Genomic DNA, 22,459 nt, shown 5'->3' with positions numbered 1-22,459 from the left:
TATTCACGAAGACTGGAAACTGGCATACCAGAGGTGGACACAACTATAATTGCGTCATTAATCGGACATGGGGAATGCATATGCATATTTGATCATGCACACATAACATATGATGGATGACACGTAGGGACACAGAACATGGCAAAATTTACTTTTCCACAAGGCAACCACTGCAGGCCAATCCCCAAGCAGCACTTCAGCTTAGAGATAGTCTCTCCTCAGTCTCTCTAGTTCCGCTCCTCAGCAAAGGTTTCTTCTTGTTGTCCAAAAGTGATCTAATTCTCTGGGGTCTCTAATTCTCTTTTATACACATTTTCTCTTTGTTCTCTGAAGGCAGAGAGGCCTTTTCCTAGTTCTGGTCAGTCCTGGAGCACTCTGTTTACATGACTCCTTCTTTCCTTTCACAGTGCAGGGCAGAGACACCACAGACGCACCACAGGAGGTGGAACCAGCATTGTGGATGGAAAGCACAGCCCTATTCAGGTCCCAGGTGCAACTCCTCCCTCCCATCTACATGCAGATCTCTCTATTCAGCACTGGGTTGTCTCACCTTGTCTCCTGGAATCCCCCACCCCCTGTCACTCAAACTCCAGACAAGGAATATACAACCTAGCAGAGGCAGGCTTGGATGGTTAGACAAGAAAATACCTACTTTCTAAAAGTGGTATTTTCAAACACAGAATGTTAAAACCAACTTCACTAAAAGATGTATTTTATCATTCTGAGTTCAGGCATACTAAACTCGAATTTCTACCTAGTTCCCTGAGTCAGTTAGGATTATAAAATGTAATAATCAAACTGCCCATTCTGGCCTATGGATAATAGGTAGTCTTGCAATAGTGAAAAACGAAAATGGCTGTAATTCACTATTAGGACATGCCACACACATCAGAGCTTGTCCTACCTAATACTTACAATGCACCCTGTCTTTAGGCCTACCATAGGGGTGTCTGATATGAAGAAAAGGGAAGGTTTAGGGACTGGTAAGTGGGTGCACGTGCCCAGTCAACATGGCAGTACCAGACTGCACACAGGCTCTGCAATGGCGAGCCTTGAACACACTTTACACAGCTGCTTCTGTGGATGGCACAACCAGTGCTGCAAGCTCACCAGCAGCATTTGGTTTACAAGCCCTGGGCACTCCTGGAGCACTGTACTAGGGTCTGACAGGTAAACCAAACCAGCCAATCATGGAATCATTAATCCATACCTCAATTTACAATAGGGAGCACTTGCACCGTGGCACTGGACAGAAGTGGCAGGGTGCCCAAAGCATCTAACACCAGCAAAAACACATGAGGCAACAGCAAAAATGGAAGGGAGACCCACGCCAAGGTGCCAGGTCTAACAGCCTTTTTTGAGAAGTGCTCTAATTATGTTTGTGCTAATAGCTTGACCCCCATATAGTGCTATTTTAAAAAAAAATTCTTTCTGCTGTTCCTAGTTTTTAACTATGAAAGTCTATATTATGTTAAGTTATGTTACGCTTTGGTATTTTATGTTACAAAGGATTTATATCGCACATGGCTGCTCTAAAATTGGCTTCCCAGAGAGCACAGTAGGAAGTTGAGAGAGAAACTTCACCCGCCACATCAACAAAAACAACGGGATCTTAGAGGTGTTTTCGGAAAGACAGTAAATTAGTGTTATAGAATAGGTGAAACACAAGTTTGTTGCAAAGTTTAGACCCAGGAAAACGGAAGAAACAACTTCCCTGCAAATCAATTTAAAGTGTGGGGTAAAGACCAAATTAAGAGCAGAGAATCTGAGTGGTTGAATAGGGCAATAGGTCTGCAGGAGAGATTTGAGGAAGGGCGGTCCAGTGGTGTTCAAATCTAGATGAATAAAGGACAGAAAGAAGAGGGCCCCTGAACAGTAAATAAACAGGCAGAAAAATCAGGGAAGCATATGCATGAACCGAAAAAACAAACTGCCTGTAAATATTGAGTTGGTGGTGTATCTTGCCATACTTCAAAAGAGCTCTTACCAAATCATAGTGTGTGTGTGTATATATATATATATATATATATATATATATATATATATATATATATTACAATAAAGTTAATCAGACATATAGAGAGTCAAACAATGCCTTCACCCAAAATTATCATCAAAAGTTTTAATTTTTTATTATAGTCATCTTCATGTAAAAATGCATATATCTATACTTATCACAGTACAAAACATTCCAGGAGTCCATAAATAACGAAGAAACTATATACCAAACATTTATGCACCATGAAGCTAACCCCACCGATACCCAAATTCAACGCCCATACACTTCTCAGCACATTAATTCAACAGGTATACTCACACATGTCAACAACCTACAAACAAACAAGACAACCATAAAACAAGAATCAATACTAACAAGATACACTTTTGAATAAACAAATGTGACAAAAAGAAAAAAAAAGAATTTCACAAAATTCAATTATTTTGCGTACACATATATGACGAATAATTTTTTTAAAACATCATTGCTTGAAGTTTCATACATTCTAATAATCAAGTTTTGTTGTCTAGAAATGCGCCAACTGGCATTTTGGTGGAGACCTACAATCTTGGTCACTCCTTCTTCAGGGCGCTAATACAATCAATAATAGGGCAACAGGGGGTGCATTGATGCAGAATCTGGCTCCCAACATACCTCTACAGTTAAAGGCGAGGCTTCCCTCAGACTTATAGATGAGGAGGGAACTAAATTAAACAAATATGTCCACAGCGCCTACATATATCCTTAGTAATAAAAATTCAAAACACTCCGACCCTATGGCGTAAAAAGTGAAGCTGGGGCCATCTCAAGCAACCGCTTCTCATGCAGTGCAAATACTCATTGAGGCTCAATCAGTCTCAATATATTAGCAGCAATTAGAAGATACACCATCTGCCAAGTATTTCGCACCTGAGCAATGATGAACTCCTGAAGTTCGGATGGTGGCGTACGCAATAAGGTTAAGACGCGCTCATCCTGGCTTCACGAAAATAGGTGATGAATCATTTATTTCCATGAAGCCAGGATGAGCGCGACTGACTTTACAGGCAAATCTCGATGTGTGACACACAGTGCCTTAAACCGTATATGTAGAAAGCCAGTGCAGGCTACATTAACTGATTAGATACCAAATGAGATTTAGGTAGATGTCCAAGAAGTCTAGCTGCAGCATTTTTCAATAATCTGAAGTCTCTTCCTGAAGGCGTTGGTAATACCAGCGTACAAAATGTTACCATAATCTAGGCAGGAAATAATAAGAGCCTGAATAATTATCCGCTGGATAGAAGGGAAAAGCTCCAAAGAATTTTCATAAGTTTTCTGAGCATCCCAAAACAACAGGCTGTCATTGTCTACATTTTTTGGGTAGAATAATAAATTACTATCTATCCAGATACCTAATATTTTCACTACCGGCGTCAGCCACCCATGTGGGTCCATAACTGTGGTTGCTTGCCCACTATTAACCTCCGTTTTATTGGTCTTAAGCTTAAGGTAATTAAGGTTCATGAGGGACAGCCCATGGGATTCCTCAATCTGTCAACATGAGGTACGTAAATGTTGAAAAGCGTGGGGTTCAGAGTTCATCCATGAGGCACCCCAAACTCCAGCTGACTGTTCGAGAAAGAAAATAGGGTCAATTCCACTTGAAAGGAATGCCCTTACAGAAAAGACATAAACTAGAGTAATGCTTTGTCAGAGATCCTAGTCTCTAAGTCTTTTTTATCAGCTCTCTATGGGAGACCGTATTGAATGGTGCACTGAGGTCTATAGTATCAGCGATACAGCACCTCTTATATCAGGAAGATCTTCTATTACCGCAAGCAGCGCAGACTCTGTGCTGTGCGTAAGCCGGAAGCCTGCTTGAGAGGGATGAAGTAGTTGATGTTGCCTTTAATAATCCAATATTTTTACATTGATACATTTTTCCCGCACTTTAGCCAGTATTGCAACTTTGTGCAAGTCCTTGAGACAAAGGGTAAAAGACTTTCACTGACCGGTACCTACAGTGCCATTAAATGGCAGGGATGTACCCACATCAGGGGAGGGAGACCTGATATATAGATATAGGGGCACTGAAAATGTACCCCTAACTTTGGGATACATTGCCTCTTTCTATTTGCATAGTTCCATGGTTCCTTTTCCCGCATAGATCAAGTTTTCTTATCAGCTGCACATGTACACAGCTTGGTGACAGTTAATATCCTGCCCCGGGGCCTTTCCGATCACTCCCTAGTACAGTTGGATCTGAGACTTGATACTGTATGTCCTCCCTTCCGCTGGCGCCTCCCACCAGGGCTCCTGCTTGACGACAAGTATAGGACACATATATACACTTCCCTTATAGAATATTTCCTACATAACGTTGGTTCTGTTGATTCGCCTGTGATTGTGTGGGAGGCAATGAAGCCTACCTTACGAGGGGTGGATGTGGCCTACTGCACGGCGCAACGTAGGATGCGTCAGGAGCGGTTGACACTACTGGAGGCTCAGCTGGTGGACGCTGAGCGCGTGTGCCGTGCGGTGAATGGGCGCAATTCACGCAAACAGCTACATTATACCCAACAGGTCTATGCTGGGGAACTGATGGATGAGGCTTGGCCGCCTGGCTGGCTACCCGGAGAAGAATTTATCAGTGATAAGTCGAACACCTTGCTCCACCACCTGTGTCAGAGGGAGCTTGCCCCATCTCTATCCCATGTTTGCATAATCCCCACAGAGGTGTGCTCACTGATCCTTCTCAGGTGTCCGCCAGCTTTGCGACTTATTATGCAGAGCTGTACGCCCATCGGGAGACTACCTCGCCACAGTTAGTCCAGCAGTTCATTACAGACTTGCCCCCCGCACTCTCATAGATTAGACTTGAGACGCACTGGATGCCCTGATCACGACTGAAGGGGTCCAGGAGGTGCTATCTGGGTTGTGTTCGGGCAAGGATCCTGGCCCTAACGGTTCCCGATGTGAATTTTATAAAAAAATATCAGTCCCTTCTCATCGCTCCTTATCTTACTGCTCTTCGGGCCGCCTTTGATGATCAGTGCCATCCATCTGATTGGCGACATGCTGAGGTAGTGATTTTCCAGAAGCCAGGCAGAGCCCCTGAACTTCACTCTTGCTACCGTCTGATATCTCTACTTAATATCAAGGCAAAACTCTTTTATAGCCAACCATATAGTTCCACATATCTCAGATTTAGTTCACTCGGATCAGGCGGGTTTTATGCTGGGTCATGCTGCGCAGCACAACATCCGATGCATCCACAACGCTATTGCCTCCGTGGACCACTTGGGTGAACCCGCTGCTCTCCTGCTGACAGACATAGATAGGGCCTTTGACTCTTTAAGTTGGACGTACCTCCTTGCGCTGCTGAGCCATCTTAACTTAGGTACACATCTCTTGAGATATATTTAACTCTTATATACTGATATCACCACGTCTGTCCAGGTGGCTGACTCCGTCCCACAAACCTATCTATCAGACGAGGCACCCGTCAGGGTTGCCCCTTCTCCCCATACTTTTTCACTCTCGCTATGGAGAAGCTTGCGGGGTGGGTGCGGATCCACGCTCAGTACCGGTGCTTTAAGTGGTCTGGGACAAGGTCCGATCGCATAGCTCTCTATGCAGAGGATGTGTTATTTTTACTTACGCACCTGGACCGTTCTGGGCCTCAACTCCTCAGGATCATGCAGATCTTTGGTGAGACTTCTGGGCTCTACATGAACCCTCGTAAATCTTATTTATTGCCCTTACGTAATACAGACTTGGTTCCTGGTCCGAGGCGGTCACAGTGGTGCAGGATGGTTTCAAGTATCTTGGGGTCTTTTTGGTTGCTTCGCAGCCCCTTTTCTGGGAAAGCAATTTGGCTCCGCTTTTGGTACAGATCTAAGAGCAGACTCACGTCTGGTTTCATCTACCCCTTTCCCCATTTGGTAGGTCTGCCATTTTTAAGATGGTTTCCTTACCCCGATTATTGTACCAGCTTCAAAACCATCCATATCTAATACCACCTAGTTGGTTTATACAACTCAATGCTACGCTTCAACACTTTGTCTGGGGGGGTGGGTCTGCTCGGGTCGCTTTAAGGACCTGCTTTCAGTCAACCTAGTGTGGTGGATTGGCAACACCTGATATTCAGGCATATTATGCGGCTTCACACCTACTCATCCTAAACTACTGGTGGTACGGAGATAAGTCAGATCCCGCCTAAGTGGTTGAGCGGTGGTTGATGGGCACCCAGTCTTTGCATTCTATCTTGTATACGGGCGCAGCTCTGAAAGCATTGCCGCCGGCGACTGCCATGGCCTTTCAACTCTGGAAGCACACTTTCCGGCAGCTGGGGTGGTGGGGCAGAATAACAAAAGAAGCTCCCCTTTGGTGTAATGGCCTTTTGCTTCAGCTGGCTGGCCTCTCTGGTTTTTTCGGGCTGGGATAAGATAGGAATTTCTACAGTTGGGGCTGTCCTTCATGGACAGACACTAAAGTCCTTTCAGGAGCTGCAGCAAGAATACACAATGACTCGTTCACAATTTTACAAATATCTGCAGTTCCGTCATGCCTTCTCGCCATATCTGGCACTTCAGGAGTCCATACCCGAGTTTAGCCCACTTGAGGCTAAGGTGTTCATGGGAGACTTAAGGTAACACAAAATTGCCAAAATCTACTGCACACTAGTCACAAATAGCCATACAACACTATCTAGCACACGGGAGGCATGGCAGGCTGACCTGGGCTTACTGGACGATGAGGACTGGACTGATGCGCTGGCGTCCCCGCGAGATGCTACTTTAGCAACGTGGCTCCGATACATAAAGTTTAAATACGTACACCGGGTGTATTACACTAGACACTGGCTCTGGTGGGCGGGACTCATTGCCTCTCTGCTTTGCTTGAGGTGCGGTGCGGCCTAGGGTAATTGCCTCCACACAGTGTGGTCCTGTAGATCACTTTCAAAGTTCTGGTATGGCAATATTAGATGGCCGTCGCAGGTTTTGGGTTGGGAGGTCTCCCACTCTCCCAGACTGACCCTCCTACTTATCACTGATGACATTGGGGGAAACATTTACAAATGCCACTTACTGTTCCTGGGCCTCACACTCGCAAAGCCAGACATTGCAAAAAAATGGAAACAGATCTCCCGCCCTCTCTCGGAGTATGGAAAAAGGGCCTCGATATCTGTATGGGGCAGGAGATACCTATTTTTGCTGCTCGGGATTGTCCTCGGAAACATCCGAAGATATGGAAGAGATGGGCAGATTTCCCGGGGATCTATTTAGAGCCTATTCCTGAACCAACAACAGATTGAATTACGTAGTTACAATGTGGTGGGATTTACAGATTATGGTAATATGGACTCTGCAGATACGGATAGACCTTATGTGCCTTATACTTTATAGTGGACTAATAACACTTCAGTTAACTGTTTTGGTAACAAATTGTTATGAACATGATCCTTCCTTTTCTAGCTTTGTACAAAATGTTGACATCAATATTTGTACTTTGCATGCATCACCGCTTTGGTGAAACGCCCCATCAGGCGTCTTATGGCTGTTGACAATAAAATTTTGTTGTGAAAATAAAAAGGAAAAGAATCTCAATTTCTTAATTATTTAACATTTTGTTTTAACCAAGATATAAGATGGGTTGATATAATATTTTAAATCCAGATTGTGGGCATACTTTATGTTTACGTTTCTGTTTGAGATTTGAAAAGCACATGGCTGCCTACGGGCTTCCCCGCACTGGTGAGTGCTGTTGTAAGAGCTATGATCATGAGTAAACTAACGAGGAAACTGCCAAGTCTTTAGGTTTTTTCTTTAATAAAAGCCTGGCAGCCATATTTTGCACTTTTGGTTACATATTTTGGCAAGCCCGCATAAAGCGAGTTGCCATACTCGAGGGGTGAAACTATAAGGGACTGAATGCCATTTTTTTCAGATAAACTGGGATCAGTTCAATTATCTTCCTGATCATTTTGAATAGGGAGAAGCACATTCCTGATTTCTTGGTTTGACAGTCCATTGTGAGTGTGTCCTCCAGTCAAATTGCCAGATATTTTTGTGACAGGTTTGGGGACGTGTGGCCACCCATTTCATTAGGCCATTGAATCAGTGGTGTGTGAATGGCAGGGTTTCCCAGTATTATTAGCTCCGTCTTTTCACTGTTTAGCTTCAAGCAACTGTTTGACATCCGTTTTGCCACCTACTCAAGATAGTGACTAAGCGGATGGTTTCTTAAATTAGGGCCAGTGTCAGAGACACTACCAACTGGGTAAGGCACCACTGATATGTCAAACTTCTGCACTATGTTTGCAAGCTGTTGCTAGTAAATGTTAAATAGTGTAGGGCTGAGAGACGAGCCCTGTGGAGCACCACATGTAATTGGTAAACGATCTGAGAAAAAGTTCTTTTCCATCACTTGAAAAGGTCTGTGCTCTAAAAAGAGGTAAGCCAGTCCATGGCTTCCCCTGAATTCCTACTTCCCTTAGTCTGTCTTTTAAGATGGCGTTATCCACGGTGTGAAAAGCCGCGCTAAGATCTAATAGGAAAAGAGCGGCTGACCCACCGTCATCTAATAGCGCCTTCAGCTCCTCTGTAACCATCAATAGTGCTGCCTCTGTGCTGTGGGATGCGCGAAAGATGATCTGAGTAGGGTGAAGGATGTCATGAGTCTCCAGAAAATTGGCCAATGTGTGATTTACATGTTTCTCCAAGAGTTTGCCACGAAACGGCATAAGGGAAATAGGACACAGATTATTGAATACTCTTGGGTCGAGGTTAGCTTTTTTTTGTAATGGTCTGATGACCTCATGCTTCCAAGGTTTGGGGACCAGAGCTGTATCTAGTGACAGGTTGAGAAATTCCATTAAAGATGGTATAATAATATCCAATGCTTTAGCTAGCATATGTGGGGGTGCCGGGTCAAGAGGCGAGCCAGATTTAGTTGCTTAAATTAGGTGGAGAACATTCTCTTCCTCAAGTCTAGGGAATTGAGCTAGTATTGGAAATGACAATGGTACTCTAGCCTTAATTCCTTTATCTGGACTGAATTCCCTATTGCTCGGGAATTGATCATATATGTCTCTCACTTTTCTCTTTAGAAGAGTGAGAGGAAATATTGCTTTCCTGGAGGCTGGTCAGAGTTTTGACCACACTGAATAATTCCTTTGGGGAGTTTGCTGACTGGGAGATTTTGTCCTCATAGTATTTAGCTTGTGCACTCTTCATTTCGTTATGATAGGACCTGATTGTAGATTTATATTGAGATTTAATGACAGGGTCATAATCCTTTCTCCAGAGTCTTTCTAATTGTTTAAATTTTTTCAATAAAATGAGCTGTTCCTTGGTTCCATGGAGCCTTTTTGGGGTGTGTTTTACTATTGATAGTTTTCTTGGGGATACACACATCTAACAACTGGATAATGCAATTTTCCCAGAGCTGATAGTCTTCTTCATGTTTGCCAGCAAAATTGGGGATATTGTCCCTCAGGACTGTTTGCCAGATTTCTGGGACCAGCGTCTGGTCGCAATTATTTGGTGTCTAACCTTAGTCTGCTGAGCAGGTTTATGTAGGCTGAACGTAATAAGAAAGGCATCTGACCTGGGGACTGGGATTGCTTTAGGTGCCATGATCTAGGGATGATTGGAAAAGATTATGTTACAAATAAGCAAGGGCATGAATTAGTGTTTGGGGGGCATCCGACAGACTGGCACAGTGGCAGGGGATGTTATGTCTGCCACCCAGACAGGCTACTACTTGCCATATCTAGAAATCACAGCTGGTCCAGTGGTGATCTCTGTATCTCCAGAGGAACTGCCGTTATAGCAGTTCCTCGGAAGGCACAGCAAGATTGATAGTGACCACCATCTATCCCCAAAGAGGGAGTTTGCTATTGAAAAACAAAAAACAAATTACCCCTACAGTCTGGGAGTCTTCACCCAGCTTGTGGGGGTAAAATTTCATTTTTTTAGGTTCGAGACCGCCAGTCTTTTACTGCCAGTGACAGACAAAAATAGACCCTACTCTCTAAAGAGGGCGGATCTGATGTCCTTACTTTAATGGGCCTCACTCTATCAAACCCTTGAAATAAGTTTTCCACTGGGAGAGTCAGCAGTGGCACCAACATCAGAAATATGACTGTATGTCCAACTCAAATACTCCAAATATCACCTTGTCTGCCAAACTCTAAATGAGGCTCTAAGTGTTCCTCAGCACCACAAGGCAGTTTTATATTTGTGCACCTTTTTCTTTTTCCAGACGTCCCCTATTTCAAGCAAGTCGCTTAAATCCTGTGCAGTGGTGGGAAGTAGCGATATCTTATCCGGCAGCTGCTGTGGACGGGAGATCGACCAGAATGACTTTGTGATCAGGTAACTTCTCACTCAGCTGCTACTTGCCCCTAGCTTGAGGAATGAGTCACACCAAAGAGGAATTTTAAAAAAATTACGATAAGGAATAATACTAATGATAATATTATTAGCAATAGCAATAACAATATTAAAATGGAATCCAACAACATTGCATTTAAAGCATTCAACTTTAATATGTGTGCTGTCCCTTTCATAAGCCATGTATGACAGCAAAGTTTTTAGGTTTTAAGAATGAAACACAAACAAAAATATTTGAGCTCTTTTTCCCATGATACTTTCAGCTAGCCGGTACACTTTTTCAAGACATACAAAGGCAGCCATCTTAACACCTTGAATGCTATGGGGATTTTTCTCCTGTGCTGGGATTCTACAGATGCCACTTTACATGACGAGCTGGGCTCGTCATGAGCGTAGCAGGAGGCTACTGCATGACGAGCCCAGCTCGTCATGAGCGTCGAAGGGGTTAAGAACCAGGGGCCAGCTGTACAGAGCAGTTTTGCAGTTGCAAATTCAGTAGTTCCCAAATTATTGGGTTTTTAATTGCATAAGGAATTTTTAGAAGGAACAAAGCCCTTCTACGAGTCGTAAATTCTTTCCCATGCCACTTGTAATTGCTGCTGGATAGAAGTCCTTTTGAGTAGTAAAAGGGCTTTTACAATATTTTCCAAAATGCAAATATGAAGGGTTGTCTGGAATGGGCGTCCCCTTCCTAGTTCCAATTCAGAGATTAATGTTTATATAGTTTGTGACTACAATTGCCATTGTAACCCATTGCTAGTTACCAACCTCAAAGCTGGGACAGTCGACCTGAACTATGCTGTGGAAGCTGGTGGAGTGGCCATTGGTGGTTGTGAAGTGGCCATTCTTTCAGAGAGACATTAAGCGGAGGCAGCGCACAGCCTGTGGGGCCTCCTCCTTGCCACCATGACAAAAGATAAATTCTCGGTCCCCTCTACAAAGCAGAGTACACTGGACCAATACATCACAGCCATTGTTGGGGCGAGCGGTGCCAATGATGGGGGGCCCTGTTCCGGACAATATCGCCCTGCTTCCCGCAATTACACAATCCCGTGACATGCTGGATGCTTAAATCGGCGCTGTCGGCTCAGAGGTCTCATTTCTTAGACAAGACCTTAGAAAGGAGGTAGACTGTATTTCTGAGGCCGAAACCACGGTGTCGTCTGTAAAAGACACAGTAACGTCGCTCCAACAAAAAGTTAACAAACTCACGGTTGTGACACAGGAATTGCCCATGTGGGTGGAAGATGCAGAAGGTTGTGCAAGGCGGAATAACTTACGCCTTGTGGGATTGTTGGATGGATGTGAAGGTGCTTCGATGGAAATATTCCTAACGCAATGGCTGGGATCTCTCCTGCCAGAAGACTCGCTTTCCCCTTTGCTTTGTAGTGGAGCAAGCCCACCAGGCTCTCACAAGGAAACCCTCGGCTCCCCCGGGACCGGCCCGACCGTCATTGCCAAATTGCTGAATATATGGATCGAGATGTCATCCTCCAGTTTGCCAGGGGCCAGAGAGATAAGCTAGTTTATGACTCCCATAATATCATGATCTTTCCCGACTATACCTGGCTCGTCCAGCAACAACGCCAATCATTCGCAGCGGCTGAACGCAGACTCGGAGAACTCAATATTCAATACATGCTGTTGTACCCGGCACGGATGAGAGTTATCTACAAGACAAAAGCCCTATTCTTTGACACCCTGGAGGCGATCTTTACCTGGACCGATGAGACCATTCACCCCAGGCCACATACGCCATCTCCGGTGGAGCCTGACTCTTCCCAGGGTAACAGAAGAAACCACTTGAAGAAGTCCACATCAAAACTGCGGCATAGGTCTCGATCCAATTGGCGCTCCCAAATACAGGGTGAAGACCCATGAGTGAATCAGAGGTGCAGCCCACCTTAGGACCCTGGTCTACTTACGAGATGTTCCACCTGGTCCACCCCCTGAGAGCCACCAGGCTTGGTGGATCTCAACAAGATGTACCTGCACACCCTAAGGAACCATGGTTGAGGGTATTGGGAAGTTGGGGAACCATTGGCGGGGGGCCCTCCCAGACTCCTGTTGGAGCCTGGGGGTCACCCCGGCCACGACTGATGCTTCATGTTTGCTGAGGTATTGGGGTGAGGACTGAGGGGGGGTGTTACACTCAGTTTTGCAAAGTTTATTGCAGTTCAGGCACAGGCACAGAGACACCACAGTCCTCGCACACTCAATCCACACTTGGCAACCCTCCTGAAATACAGATGGTCACAAACTTCTCCAGCAACATGTTTGGTGGGCTTAATATTATGACATGGAACGTCAAAGGGGTCTTCGACAAAATTAAGCAGGGAGCGATCTTAAAGGAAGCCAAAAGACTAGAGGTAGACATACTCCTAATGCAAGAAACCCAAATGATGGGTGCTAAAGCACCAAGCCTAGCTCGCTATGGGTTTGACCAGGTCTTCCATTCAGAGTTAATCCGCGGGTAACGGGGCACAGCAATTCTGATCCACCGTGGTATGGACAGACCCGGGTGGGAGGTACGCCATTGTGACGGCCACACTGCATGGGACACCAGTGACGCTGGGAAGCTTCTACGCCCCCTCCTCCCTTAGGGCTAACCTTTGTGGACAGAGTCTTGCGTCTGTGGGGAGGAATTCCCAAATGGCTTATTGATGATGGGGGGTAACTGGACTGATATCATGGCATCTATTGATAGGTGGCGGGAGGTTGGCCTGGGACACCGTTTAGGAGAGTCTAAATTACACTGCTTGGCTTCCGCCCTGGGGTGGTCAGATGCATGGCGATTCTATTACCAGCGGAACCAGGCTTCACCTTTTTCTCGGCGGTTCATGGGTCTCTCTAGGCTAGACTACCATTTCCTCCCAGTCTTTCAAATCCATAGGATTACGGTGGACTCCATCCTGTCCACTGGGGCTGTCGGACCACTCCGCAGTGACACTGAGACTACGCATAGAACCCCCAGAATCTCCCTTTCGGTGGCGAATGTCGCCCTGGAATGTCACCCTGGCATTTGGGAGACCCAGCCTATCAAATCACCGTCCATCACGGTTTCCCATCAGATACTGCTCAGGAGACTCGAGGAGATTGGACTCATAGACTCTGCTCTTCAAATGCTGACAAGTTTTCTATCTTCGCATTCGCTGGCTGTTAACCTCAGCCCATATCGTTCAGCACTAGCAGAATTGACCAAGGGAGTACCTCAGGGCTCCTGCCTGAGCCCGAGCCTGTTTAATATCTATGCGGCTCCCTTGGCCAACCTGTTAAGGATGTGTGGGTTTATTCCCATCTCCTATGCTGACGATACCCAGCTGCTTTTTCCATTCGAAAAGATTACTCCATCAGTGCAGGTGACCTTCCCTTCAGGTATGAGAATTATTTCACAATGGATGAGGAGAAATCACCTTCAGTGCAACGTGGGAAAGACTGAGATCATGCTTTTCGGTGAGGCCCAATTATTAGGGACCCCTAATTGCTGGACAACTGATCTGGGTACCCCCCCACCGCTCCGAAAACCTGTGTCAAAAATCTTGGTGTTCGCCTTGAACAGGCCCTCACTATGAAGGAGCACGGCACCCAGGCAGCTGGCTCCTGTTTTCACATGCTGGGTTTGCTGCGCCGTATTCTCCCTCTGCTCCCTGATTCGACATGGAAGACATTGACCCAGGCACTTATCTTAATTCGTCTGGATTATTGCAATGGTCTACTGGTCTCCGCCAACGCGGCTGCCCTCGAGAGACTGCAGGTTGTTCAGAATATGGTGGCTCGCCTGATCCTCAATGCCCCTCCCAGGACTGCTTCCCGCCCCGTGCTTTATCAGCTCCACTGGCTCCCTATACGGGAGCGAGTGAAGTTTAAGGTTTGCTGCATTATACATAAGGCCTTTTTCAAATCTGGTCCTACCTACCTTGCTGACATATTCGTTCCTTACACACCTCGGAGGTCTCTCCACTCAGGATCCAAATTCCTAATTGAGGTACCCAGAATCAAAAGGGCCAGACTGGGCAGGAGGTCTCTATCCTATCTGGGCCCCTGCTACTGGAATCAGCTTCCTCTGCAACTGAGACAGTGTATGGATCATTTCCACTTCACAAAACAGCTCAAGACTTCTCTCTTTTGTTTTTGATTTTCAGCAGAAAGTCCTCCATACGCCGCCTTTTCAAGCGCAGAGATACACCTTCGGGGGTCGATTCTAGCGCTTTATAAATAAATAACTAAATAAATAAATCGGGTGATCACAGAATACTCAGGGGCCGATTCAGATCTGGGTCGGAAAGCACTCCGACCGATCCGGACTCCTGCAGTCCGACCAAGCGAGTACGATGCGGCCGTATGCTGTCGGACTCGGTTTGGTCAGACTCCCATTGAAGTCAATGGGAGCCGGTCGCACAACGCATACATGGGCTCCCATAGACTGAATGGGCATGTCGCTGACAAGTGCGCCCCCTCCAGTGGGTACGTGTTGGTGCCATCTGCACCGTACATGCCTGTGTTGGGGAGACCCATGGGTCTCCCCCTGTGTCCGAGACGTACGGGTGTAGGTAACAGGGGGTCCGACGCGGACCCCCAAATTCCAACTCTGGGAGCTATTGCGAGTCAGACGCTCCGACTCAATCCGGCTGTCCGAATTGAGCATCGTACTAGCTCGGTCGTGAAACGTCTCCATTGCGCACCACGGTTTGCTTGAGACCAAGTCGTACGGAGCGGTTCGGATCCGGAAACGATTTGGACGGAGATTTTGTGCTTGTACGCATCGTACTTCGACGTCCAGAGCTGTGTACGCCTCGGACGGAAATTCAGCCTCCGAATCGGGTCCGCTTATACCGAACCCGATTCGGTGCCCTTCTGACCGAGATCGGAATCGGCCCCTCAGTGTCTAACGTCGATACCGCTCCTTTGTGCACAATATTATGGGAAGCCCTGAAGCCCACGTTGCGGGGAGTCGACATTAGCTACTGTGTGGAAGAGAAAAGCTGCCTCCTGGCAAAAGTGGTGGATCTAGAGACCCGTCAGTGAGTCCTTTAGGCCGATGTGAGAGAGGGCAAGGGAGCCAAGGCTAAGCGCTATCTCCTCCTTGCCCAACAGCAGCTGCACCAGTTGCTCACAAACGAGGTTCGACAAGGCAAGCGATCCAATCCAGAATATATCTGTGGGGGAAAAATGGAGCAGGATACTACACGGTTTGTGTCAAGTGCCGCAGTCACCTACCTCGGTGCTGGTGTTGCGAAACATCACCTATGCAATACTCCTTGCTCAGTTGCTCAGGCGTTCGCATCCTATTATTCGGGTTTATATGCAAAACGGGAAGTTATATCCCAGGATACCAAAATAGTTGCCCGACCACATACGTGAACAACTCAGAGAGCCAATAACAGTAGAAGAACTAAATAACGCCCTGTGAACTCACATGACCCAATTAGGCCCACACTTACTAAAAGCGCTGCATAAAGCCATTGAGCTACAGACCCTCCCACCGGTCGGGCGGCATGCAGAAATTGTGGTGTTCCTCAAGCCTGGTTGTTCCCCCGAGGAACCCTCCTCATATCGTCTTATCTCACTACTGAATTTTGAATCTAAACTCCTGGGTAAGGTTGTCGCAGACCGGCTTTGTATATATATTTACAAGCTTGTCCACCCCGACCAGGCGGGCTTCATGACACACAAAATTAAGTTTCATAATAATAGGCGAGTTCATAATGCCCTTGCAAAGGCACCAGAACTCTGCTGCCCTCCTATTAACCAATATTGATAAAGCATTTGATTCACTCAGCTGGGACTACTTATTCCTTCTCCTACAAGCTTCCAACTTTGATCCGAGATTCCTGTCATATATTCACCTCCTCTACACAGACCTCTATATTTCGTTTCGGGTGGCTGGGGTACAATCAGATCGATTCTCAATCCCTTGGGGCACAAAACAGGGGTGCCCTCTTTTCCCACTGTTATTCACACTGGCAATCGAGCCACTGGCTACGTGGGTGAGGGGGGACCCCTTGGTGCACAGGTTCAAATGGTCTGCGGAGACGTCCAACAGGATTGCATTGAATCCTGACGACGTCTTATTCTTTCTTACAGACCCCGGGTTTTCTGGCCCATGAATTCTGCAAATGCTTTGCGTATTCAGGCAAACCTCTGGACTCTGCACTAATCCGGGGAAATCGGTACTATTTCCAGTTTGTGGAGACAAAGGCACGGGCATATGGACGACCCACCTGACCTATGCCACGGGAGGGTTCCAATATCTAGGGGTATGTATTTCAGCCTGTCTGACAATATCCATCCTCTACTTCCACGTCTTCGAGAAGAGGTGAAGGTGAGGTCGCCTCTGCCCCTTGTCCCTGTTTGGGTGGTCCGCCACCTTCAAAATGATCTCCCTACCATGGATGTTGTATCAGCTAAAAAACGTCCCTTACGTTAGCCCACAGTCTTGGTTCCAGCAGGTCAATGCAATCCTTAATCATTTCCTAGGGGGGAGAGGGGCTGCAGAGTTGCTCTCCGGACATATACGCAGTCCTCCTATTGTGCAGGAATCGCCCCGTCTGATATATACCCCCTATTACTCTGTCTCCCACCTACTCAATATAAATAAATGGTGCTATAGTGTGCAGACGGACCTGATGATTGCAGTCAAGAGAAGAGCGAGGGGTACCCAAACTCTGTTAGACCTCCTTTATAGTCAGACAAATCTAGATCACCCACCCCCAGCATGTAAAGTGGTAATTCAATTATGGCGACGCACAATCAGGAGGATGGGATGGAGAGGGCGGCTGACGCAGGCGACCTCACTTTGGCACAGAACTTACCTTTGACAGGTCGCTGCACTACCAGGTTTCAGTGCATGGGACCTTATTGGGCTCTCCACATTAGGGGGCATAATGAAAGGGACGGTGCTCAAGTCTTTTCAACAGCCTCAAGTCGAATATCATCTCCACCACAGCCAGTTTTACAGATATTTACAGCTCAGACACCGCACATCCGGTCCCTGACGGATCTGCTAGAGTTTCACCCACTTGAAGGGCGTCTGCTGATGGGAGACCTAGGTGCCCACAAGATCAGACAAATCTACCAAACCCTAGTCACATATAACCAAACTGCACTTAGCACGCTGCAAGTGGCATGGGATGGGGGCAGTGCAGACCTCACTGAAGACTGGACAGAGGCCCTGGCAAGCCCCGTGGTGCCACCACTGAAACATGGTGCTGCTTAATCCAATTTAAATACGTCCATAGACAGTACTACACGAGGTCCTTCCTCTGGTGTATGGGTGTCATACCATCCACACCTGTCTTAGTTGCGACAATGAGGAAGGGACCTTCTTTCATACAGTATGGTGCTGCAGGGCACTCCAGCGCTTTTGGCGTAGCGTTACCTCCTGCCTAGAACAAGTCCTGTCATGGCGGCTCGCCTTTGAACCCAAGTTATTTCTCTTACATAGCACGGATGGGATCGGGGGAAACGGAGACAAGCAACACCTCCTGTTCCTGGGGCTCACGCTGGCCAAGCGGGACACAGCCCAACATTGGAAGGGGATCTCTCCACCATCGGTGGGAGGGTGGAATTGTACCATGGACAAATGCATGGGGATGGAAATAGCAGTGTTCAGGGCGCGCGGCTGCCCACAGAAGCATAATAAGATCTGGTCGCGCTGGGCTGAATACAGGGGCATAGACCTGCCTTCCGCACATCCCCCAGAATTCCCTATCGAGCAGGAAATACATTCATATGGCCACGGACATACCTACAACTAGACCCTGCCACTGATCCAGCGGCCTATAGAAAATATATCATAAACAACGCTACCCAACTTCATAACCTATAAACAAAATTCTATACTAAATATGGACCCATTTATAAACCTGACATATTTTGGGCCTACTGAATCAGGTGGTCAAATTAAATCTATATACACATTATCTACAAGCTATATACATTTTATACATCTGCGGAAAGAATATTGTCATTAGAATAAAACTATACCATTTAAATGACCACCATTGGCGACGTGATCTAGCTAATAGTAACCTACACTTCTGAATAACCAAGACCAGCTTGTTTGTCAAAAGTAAGATTTTATTTACTAAATTATGGTATATAAGTTGATAGTTCTATAAATGAATTTTATTTGCAATAAAGCAAGCATGATTGTAAAGAAATATGAGAAAAATACAATTTAAGCAAGTAAATCAAATTCAAAGTGAATATTTAAAGTTTAGCATTTCTAAAATCTAATTCCCTAACTGAGCTAAATAGATAGAAATTAAAGTAAAGTTCTTTGAGGATTCTTACGTACTCCACGCAAAGTCCGTCAGCACTTCACCCTCATCGGAAAGTCAGAAAGCAGCAGCCAGCCCATCCCTAAGGGCATGACTTTTTATACCTTTCTATGCTAACTAAACTACGCAAAGGAAAGTTTTCAGAAATCTTCGACGTCCCATTGGCTGAGAGTGACAAGTGACATGTCACCCAGTTTTCAAAAAGTTCCATTAAATCACGTTTCATAAAGACCATTGTCCCTTCCACGTGAAGCCAGAGGCTTCCTCATATTGCAACAAATGTATAAAGTCATTCTCGCAGCGTCCATTGACTTTCATTATACTTCCGCGGATGCCAAGTTAAGGACTGACAAAATGTTCACTTTCGACCTTGGCCATGTCCGACAGAATGATGACAGCACATTATTTTTTTCTTTGTGAACGCAGCTTTTGACGAATAATTTATTTCAGAATGGGCGTCTCGTGACTTTCTGCAGAATTACATGTCAGCTCTTTTCTGCGGCTCAAGTGACTAGGCCCAAAAGCAGGCAACTTATGATTTCTAATATAAAACAAACACAAGAAAAGTATTAATGTAAGAAATAATGTAGATTCTGTATCCACCCTAAGTTTTACTAATTAATTAACCCACCCGATTAATCAAAATGTTACCTAGCCATTGCAAACAAATAAAGCAGCGTTTATATCTACCAGTCTCCGTTATTCCATGAGACCCATATGCACCTAGAATAGTAGAAATGACATCACACAGACAAGGAAAAGCAAAACAAGCACATGCTTCTTTTAAGTTTGCAGCAGTTAGTAATGACAAAAAAACGAAAACAATAAATTATTTTATTATTTTGCACGAACAAAAAGATGCAACATTTATGCACGTTTATGAGCACACATGTTAGTCCCCCCATGTGTAAAGTTTAATCTAAGTTGTATTAGCACAACATATCACAAATCATTAATATTATTATTCATGTTATGGAAATGTGACTTAACGAGATTAAACAAAATTTTGTTTTCTATCTCGCTCCATCAACTCCCTCATCTGGTGATTAACAAATCACCACACCAGCACTCAAAATTTTGGTAAATTTAAATTTCTAAGAAATCGATTCAAATTCATTTGTATCAGTAAACCTAAAAGTCTGTTTCTGCATAATCTTTGCAATTAACATGACGCTCTCTATGTAACTCCTGTAATTCAATCTCCCTTTCTTCTTCTTTTCTGAGTTTATAGATTCTTTTCTTTTCTTTCAACTGTTTCTTTCTTTTATGTAACAAACAACCTAATTTGGTCAAAATAAAAATGAATACTATTATAATCAAAGGTGCCAGAATCTTGCCAAGAATTGAACTTCCGATATTATGAAACCAGTTTTTAATTGCTTGAAACCTTTTTGAAAGTTTCCCTGTAAAATCTTCTTCTTCTAAAGGAATTATCTCTGAATGCATTTGTGTAATATTCTTAATATACATTTCAATATTCTTACTTTCATCAGGTATATATGTACAGCAATGTTGAACATGTAAAATGCCACAGACTCCTCCCTCTTTTGCTAGGAGTATGTCTAAAGCAAGGCGATCTTGAATTACCATAGATCTAATTGCAATAACTTCAACATTCACTAATTGAAATCCATCAGCTGTGTCAGTTGATAATCTATCAACTATAGTGGACAATTTTCTGATTCTCCCTGCATTTAGGGTTATACCAACAAAAGGTATTACAGCTTGAAAAATATCTCCCAAAACTTCAGTAAAAGTTTCTCTTTTAACTCTATTTACATAATTATGAATTTTAAACAATCCTTCTGAATCTCTGTCAACATGAAACACTTTAGGAAAAACAATTCCCACATAACAAGTTCCATACCAGTGGTCTGGAAGGTTGTAGTAGGCTTTGTCACCACAAACAAAATAAATCCCAGGAAAGATAGGATCCTTTCCACCTTTAAATCCCCAACCTCCCAGAATCTGATAAGTATCTTCACAGTTACTTGCACCTACAAAGTAATTATCAAAAAGTGTATTATCTCTTCTAATGCAAAGTTTTCCACTAACAGGTTTGTCTATGTGAATTGCAATATTTTCAAGCATTTTGCCATTTAATTTCTCATCCTCTTTCTGCCAGAAGGCTGACTTAGTCTGTTTGACTAATTCATTCCTCTTATAAATTGCTCTTCTCTCCTCAACCATATTCAAAAATTTCTTTCCTTCAGCACTTAATTTACATGTTAGATTATTCTTGTAAGCATACTCATAAGTGAGTTCATTAGTAACAAGGAAAAATTCTCTCATTTGTTTTGCTTTCTTATGCTTATTTAAAGCGTTATCAATCTTAATATTAGCAAAAATTTCATCATAATTTGAATAGTAATATTCTAAACGTCCAGTTTGATAAAATAAACTAGTTAATACACTACATGTTACAGCATAAGTGAGAGGAAGCATGTTATATGTTACTCCCTCAGAAACAGAAGCAGGTAATTTAACACAGACATAGCAGTCTTTTGCATTCATTACCTTAACATATTCACTCAATAGCTTTGTGAATGTATTACTTGAAAAATCACCAATTGATTTATCTTGATGAATGTTAGGCTGATGATCAATAACTTTTGTAGACGCACTATGTTTAGTTTGACTAACCAGAGCTTTGCTTGTTAAGTTAACTTTGTGTAATTCTCTATTCATTTCTAAAGGAATAATTACAGCTAGAACCAACCAGAGCAGAACTAAAATGAGCAGACATACCAGAGTCATCTTACAGCATCTTTTAAAAACAGAACACTTTGAAGTGCTCTCCTTAACATACGGCATTTTTGGTTAGTTTTAGCCTCAAAAAATAAAAATAAATTTTAAATTTCTAAATTTATATTTACACCCCCCTTTTAAAATTTATTTTTCTTTTTCTTTTAAAACCCTAAACAAGATTTCTTCGACCTTATGTCATACATAAGTTTTCTTCAACTAAACAGTTTTTCTTCGACCTTGTGTCAACTAACAAATTTTCTTCAGCCTTTTGCCAATTTAATAATTCTGTACTTCAATCATTGTCACTAATTTCTTGGATTTCGTTTTCTTCTTCACTACTATCATATATGTCAATAACAGGTGGAATTACTAAGTAAGTCCACTCAGGAGACTTGTATTTTTGGTTTGGTCTTATTATTCTCTTCCCTTTTCTTGATATCACTTCAATTTTCCTTCCAACTCCAACTTCTTTTCCAGGACTCTTTTGACTACTGATTTCTTCAACTTGTTCTTTTGGTTTCTTGATCAATCTGACTCTCAATCTTCCACCTGGCCAATAGTCTGCTTTTCTCACGTACTTCTTCTTTGGTTCAGAATTATTTGATTCTGACTTCCAAGTCCTTTTCTTTCTGTTTTCACTTTCACCTTCCACGTCACTTTCTTCAGTTTCGTAGTCTGAAATTTCAATTGACTCAGGAACTTCTCTATTCGGCAATTTCACTCCTTCAGGAACTTCACTTTGTCTTCCATCACTGGTACTCGGTAATTCGTTCTCCTCCTCTTCTTCAATTACCTCTAACTTCCCAGATTTCGGATTTCTGTTCCTTACTTCAGAGTTTGTTCTCTGCCTTTCGATACTCTCCTGGTCTGAAACTTCTTTTTGTTCAGCTTCTTTGTCTTCAATAGAGACAACCGAATCCTCAGTTATCTTTCCTTTTAACAGATTCTCTTCACCTTCAGAATCTATTTCAATTATTTCCAAGTCTTTTCTTGTCAGATTTCCATTCACTGGCACAGTTTCCAGATGTCGACTTTCTTGTCGATCTTCA

At 44.2% G+C, this 22,459-nt stretch overlaps 1 protein-coding gene across 3 annotated transcripts in view; it reads left to right on the top strand.

Moving 5' to 3' along the window:
- The window catches only part of LOC144799022 (alpha-2,8-sialyltransferase 8F-like), a 654,797-nt gene that overhangs the window by 197,586 nt on the left and 434,752 nt on the right, over positions 1-22,459 (top strand). For 2 of the 3 annotated variants that reach the window (XM_078670178.1, XM_078670179.1), the window contains one exon: positions 10,250-10,362. The exons of the other annotated variant lie outside the window; for it this stretch is intronic. In XM_078670178.1, coding sequence (XP_078526304.1) covers positions 10,250-10,362 — 113 coding nt within the window. The remainder of the gene's footprint in view (positions 1-10,249; positions 10,363-22,459) is intronic. 3 annotated transcript variants of the gene reach the window in all.

Source organism: Lissotriton helveticus, chromosome 12 (assembly GCF_964261635.1).
Source record: "Lissotriton helveticus chromosome 12, aLisHel1.1, whole genome shotgun sequence".
NCBI lineage: Eukaryota > Metazoa > Chordata > Amphibia > Caudata > Salamandridae > Lissotriton > Lissotriton helveticus.
This window is presented reverse-complemented; position numbering and strand designations above follow the sequence as displayed.